Consider the following 5,420-nt stretch of genomic DNA (forward strand, 5'->3'; position numbering starts at 1 on the left):
TAGGGGTGAGTCTATGTGCTTATTTATGAGTATTTGTCTTTTTACTAGGTTTGGTAAACATAACGAGAGTTGTAACTAAAAAAGAGGTTCGCGCTATAAAAAAATCATATATATGGTACAAAATCGTTGGAAGACATCACTTTAATATCCCTTTGTTTTCCACAGGTTTCTATCTCGTAGGTTATTTAGGTACGAAGCCTATATACTTTCTCTGATCCATAATAAATGTAAAATTTTCCTAGTATAATATTTACTGTGTGATTCATTATAAGTGCCTGGTTTTTTAATTACAAATTGGATCGTAGTATTTTAGAATTTGTGTAAAGTTTTTTTTTTTATGTGTAGAGTTTTTGTAAAGTGGATGTGGAATTCCTGAGCGGGCCGAGCACGCCGAAGGCCAATTCTGTGGGCTAAGCGCGCCCGAATAATTGGTTCCCATTCACCTCGCTATATTATTGCTTCATGGAAATTCAGAGCTCGACAGCCCATCGCTGAAATCTATTTCCCCTGAGACGTGTGAAGGCCTGAAGGGCAGAGCCAGAGAGCCTGCAAGGCGCGATCGCCCACGGCCCGTTCAACGTCACGCGCTCTGACGCCAATCCCTAGCTCCCGTTCTTCTACATCGCCCACCTCGTTCTCCTGCCCCGATGCACCGCCTCTCATCACCCTCGCGATCTCTCCTCTCCCTCATGGCATATCGCCGGCGGTTTCCACCAACGCTCGCGCGGCGAGCCCTCCCACTCCTGCCGGATCCCAGTCCACCTGTCCGCCGTATTGGCTCCCGGTGTGTTCGTGTTTTCTTGGTTCCACTTGTTGCGCCTTTACCTGTTTGCTAGTATAGTTTTGGATATGGATTGTTATATATAGCCAGATTTCGGTTTCTATTTACACTTCTCATGATGATTTCTGAAACAAAAAATATGTTTTCTTGCCCTGATGATAAAAATGTTGTGTAGGACAACAATGGAGGCGATAGATGGCAAGGGTGCTACAGGGGCCCCAAAGGTGGACGCCACTGGTCCTGAGGAAGATCCAAGGAGCGAAACTGAGGATCACACGGCTGAATCCGTTGTCAGTGAGGAAGGAGGTTATACTGTGCCTAATGAACTTCCGGCAAGCAGTCACCGCGATGGTTCTATGTACTGGGATATGGATTGGCTTTGGTGGAAAGAAGACTTTCGAATTGTAGACCGTGACGAGAGTAAGTGATACATACCATCTCTTTTTTCTAGTATTTTTCATCTCTCTTTTTGAGCAATCCTATTTTTTTATCTGTTATTGTTAGAGATATGTGATTTATTAGAAAATACGGTTGGGAAATGGGTACTAGCTGGACACCAAACGTGGTGCGGCTCTTATCATATATATGGGTATGTATTGTACAAATGCAAATACATGTATCTAACACATGATTTGTTTCGTTGAACATTGGTATCTCATTTTTTTGCATGAAACATTGCCAACCTGCTTTTTTTTTTGTAATACAATGGCGAACTTACGGAAGGCCCACCAATCTTATCCCATTCACTCGAATATATTACTACATGGAGCAACCCTATTGTGATATGATTGTAGTTATACTAAGAGTCTCTTCCCGTTCGAATCTCGAAGGATGGAGGTTGCTCTCCTGCCTCTTTCTTCTGCGGTGAACTAGTTGGTATTGAGTTGTAGAACTAATGGACTGGAAATCATCCAGACAAGCCCTCCTAGTACACCAATCTCATTTATAGGTGAATTTTTTTTGTATTCTTTGGTACAAAAGAGAACATCAATTTGTGTTCATATTATCTTTAATCCTCACTAGCCCTATATCAATACTTTCTGTGGAAGGATCCGATAAGCTTTTCGAGGCAATGCTTCATTTGGTGTTACTAAAGAACATTTTGAGGGAGCAAAATTCCTACTGAAAAGAACATAGATAGTTTATGTTCTCCATTCGGAAATAAGTGTCGCAGATTCATCTAGATTCGCATGTACTTATTAGATTAAAGGAAGCAACGTAGTTCTCAAATAACATTTAAAGTTTTTTGAATGGCATGTGTTTTTTACTGCATTAATTTCTGTTACAAACTTACAATGTAACTTTACTTTTTGTGAAGCTAGGTTGGAGGCAATGACGTTTTCAAATCCCACAGATTGCATCATTCACGATGGAACTTGCATGAAGCATTATTCCCGCGGCATGCTGCAAGTTTTCTCATTGGAGCTTGCTAAAATTCCTATGGATGGTGGTTCAGTAGAGCTGTATGGATATGTAGCAATACGGGATGATCTTGATCCATTACTTAATTATGTTGTCAATATTAGCAGAGACTATCCCATCACTGTGCAGCAGGTACACATCCATACCCATCTGCAATTATTAAAAAAAAAAGTCTACCCTAACACTCCCTCGTATCATTTTTTCTGCTTAACTCCCTTAGCTATAAAACCAGGCGTTTGCTCGTTAATGTATCCACTGCTGTCTAAATCACATCTTGAGGTAGTTTTGAAGGAGGTTTGCCTATGCAGGTCGTTAGGTGGACGGTGCCATGTGGGCAAAACTTCCATGAATAATCATCTAGACACTAGATTTAGATGGAGTTTGACATTTCAGGGGTCAAATATTCCCAATCACCGCTATGCTTTTTTAACCATTTTGTTTGACATGTGACAAAGATCTTGGTTATCAGTTGCAAAATATTGGCAAACATTGTTACAAGTTAAATATCACAACATGGGTATTTATCTATATATATTTCTTACTTTTATACGAAGAGCTACTAAATACAATACTGTAATAATTGTGTAGGGTTCTCTCATCAACATGGATGGCCCAAAGCGAGGCATAGAGATGAGTGACTTTACTCTAATTGAATATGATATGAGGATCAAGATAGGCGATCACGAAAATGATGACCTACAACTGATCGATGGTGCATCACTCATAGGAGATGGAGGCCTATGGAATCAGCCATTCATGCTTGACATCCGTGGCGGAGATGGCGCAGTTAACATGAGTTTATCACGTCTTTGCAGGGCAGTTGAGGCGACTATAGAGATTATCATATTGGAAGTGCGGAGCAATTTTAATTTGTCTCTTGGATGTCTAACTAGTGGGATAGATGAGGATATCCGGATCTTCGATGATTCCATCACTGAGTCACGTGTCTTAAGGAGGTTTGTGGTTGCCGCAGTGAAGGACTCTTTGATAGATTTGAAATTCAAGGTGGAAGCTGTGTCATCCGGTCCAAACCAACATTGTTGTTCATTCAATGCCAAAACCCACGGGCATGATACTCAAGAGATAAAGATTGATTTGGCTTTGATCTCAGTAAAGGTAACTTGGTCAACCTTGCCTTGTGGCTTTCCTGCTTAAGGTTTGTCCGGACATACTTGTGTATGTATGATGAGCAGGCCAAGAGACTAAAAACCTAGGTAGTCTAGATTCATGGACTTGTGACGAACTTAGATAGTATAGTTGTTTCACATTTTGTGTCTTCTCTCCATTAATGTAGTTCCAGGGGTTAGATTAAAAACATGGAGGAATTTTCCAGGTGAGTACACCGTACACATTCACTCAACTTTGGCGGATGAGACCTGGGAAAATGAGAGCGGATGATGTACCTGACGGACTCCAGTTTCTGACTGAATGGATGCTCATGAATCATGAGTTCATTGACCAACTGGTCAACTCTAACAAACCTACTGAATCAGGATGATGCACATGACACATTCACTTGACTTCCTTGTGAACTTTCTCTTGCATCCATCAGAAAGCACTGCATCATTTAAATTTAAATTGTCCAACTAAGTAATTAAAGCAGGAACAAGGGAATTTAAACGTTGGACCAAGGTTCTCCCTAGCGATTACTTATACGCTTCCGACATCAGAGCTTACTGCAGTCGGTGTACCGGAATGACATTTGCCCGACAGTCATATCAAACAGCATCTGTATATTCTGCTGCTGGAAATTGCCAAACACCGAAGTCGACCCTGACGTTGTTCCTTCAATGCTCAGGCAGAAGGACGAGTCCTCCTCGTTGAAGTACATGTAGTTGTCCCTGTGCAGCCTCATATCCGCACCGCCGGTAAAGTCCAGCCTCGTATCCCCATCGCCGGCGAAGTGCAGCACCATGTCCGGCATGATTGGAAGTTGCCGCTCACCATTTGGCGCGGGAAAGCAAGGGCTGTCCAGGCTAGACGCGTTCGCCACCGGCTGCCCGAGCACGGCAGCCACATGGTGGACGACGACCCTGAAAGCGCTTTCATCAAGGGCTGTGAAGATGGTGCCGGAGTCCACGATCATGCCCCCGGTGCCGTCGGCACGCAGCGCGAAGGTGTCGTTCGGGATCGGCAGGCGGGCGTCGCCGAGCGATATGCCCTCCAGGGAGACGTAGTAGCGCGACGGTATCCGCGGGTTCTGCAACAGCGGCGTCGACTGCACCAGAACGGCATCGCCCTCGGCAATGTCCGCTAGAGACCCGAACATGAAGGGGCTGCCTAGGCTAGAGTTGAAGAAGTCGGTGAGGCAGTAGGAGAACTTGCCGGCCCCTAGCTGCGCCACCAGGGAGAGCGTCCCTCGGCCGAGGCCGACCGTCCCCGTGGAGTTGTACGAGGCGCCCCCGTTGTCGGCGCCGCAGCCGAACGCGACGCCATGAGCCGCGCTAGAGGTCGAACTAGATCCGAAGGTGATCGTCTCCGTCCCCAAGATCCCCGTCGAGTAGGCACCGTCGCCGTAGGCGTAGCGGTACCTGCAGACTGGCGAGGAGGAGCAGTTGCGGCTCCATATGGGCAGGCAGGTGGCGCTGGAGCAGGCCACCGGGGAGAAGCTGGATGAGGCGGAGGTGTCGTAGATGGGCGTGTCCTGTGGGAAGCACAGCTTGCACGGCTGGCACTGCGTCCAGGTGAGGTCGCTGCCGGTGTCGGCCAGCGCGATGAATGCCACCGGCGGCGTCCCGATGGCGAGCTCCATGAGGTACTCGGCTTGGCCCGAGTAAAGCCTAGCGCTGCTGTCCGAGCTGGAAGAGGTTATGGAATAACCCGACGTCGCTCGGAGGCGATTCCTATGAGCGGCTCGGCGTATCAGCTCGGCCTTGGTGAAGCCGCCTTTGGAGTCGACGTGGGTGAGCGCAGCGCGGTAGCCTGACTGCGCCAAACTCGAACTGGCCAGTGAGGCAAGTAGGAGCAAGATGAGAGCCTGCAAGGGACCCATGCATCTAACCATGGATGATCGATGCAAAGCTTCCAAGTAGGAGCAAGATAAGAGCTGCTAGCTGGGCGCCTGAGCTTGAAGTGTCATGCTGAAACTTGCGAGCTTATTTGTAGAAGCTCAGGTCTGTATGCATCTTTTCAAGACTGCCCCTCTTGACAAGGTCGTAATCAAAGAGAATACATGACAACAGGAAGAAGATGGTTAACATCTTTTGTCGACAGCGAT

General features: G+C 46.3%; 2 protein-coding genes across 2 annotated transcripts; one reads left to right on the top strand and one right to left on the bottom strand.

Moving 5' to 3' along the window:
* The first annotated feature begins 351 nt into the window (after window positions 1–351).
* Window positions 352–3,605, top strand: LOC127298280 (uncharacterized). The gene is made up of 4 exons (XM_051328177.2): window positions 352–784; window positions 957–1,201; window positions 2,104–2,335; window positions 2,792–3,605. Exons 3-4 carry the CDS (start codon window positions 2,114–2,116, stop codon window positions 3,356–3,358), a joined length of 789 nt encoding a protein of 262 aa, XP_051184137.1. The 5' UTR covers window positions 352–784; window positions 957–1,201; window positions 2,104–2,113; the 3' UTR covers window positions 3,359–3,605.
* A 264-nt stretch (window positions 3,606–3,869) lies between these two features.
* On the bottom strand, window positions 3,870–5,195 carry LOC127298281 (aspartic proteinase nepenthesin-2-like). Its single transcript, XM_071820646.1, has 2 exons — window positions 4,477–5,195; window positions 3,870–4,137 (listed from the first exon to the last, which is right to left on the bottom strand). Exons 1-2 carry the CDS (start codon window positions 5,193–5,195, stop codon window positions 3,870–3,872), a joined length of 987 nt encoding a protein of 328 aa, XP_071676747.1.
* Between the last annotated feature and the right edge of the window lie 225 nt (window positions 5,196–5,420).

This window comes from Lolium perenne, chromosome 5 (assembly GCF_019359855.2).
Source record: "Lolium perenne isolate Kyuss_39 chromosome 5, Kyuss_2.0, whole genome shotgun sequence".
NCBI lineage: Eukaryota > Viridiplantae > Streptophyta > Magnoliopsida > Poales > Poaceae > Lolium > Lolium perenne.

Excerpts from the sequence above, each read along its gene's own strand:
- LOC127298280 (XM_051328177.2), top strand. The coding sequence starts at position 2,114 with ATGACGTTTTCAAATCCCACAGATTGCATCATTCACGATGGAACTTGC. Across the intron at positions 2,336-2,791 it reads ATCCCATCACTGTGCAGCAG|GGTTCTCTCATCAACATGGA; the intron begins GTACACATCCAT and ends ATAATTGTGTAG.
- LOC127298281 (XM_071820646.1), bottom strand. The coding sequence starts at position 5,195 with ATGGGTCCCTTGCAGGCTCTCATCTTGCTCCTACTTGCCTCACTGGCC. Across the intron at positions 4,138-4,476 it reads AACTCTAGCCTAGGCAGCCC|ACTTCCAATCATGCCGGACA; the intron begins CTTCATGTTCGG and ends TGGTGAGCGGCA.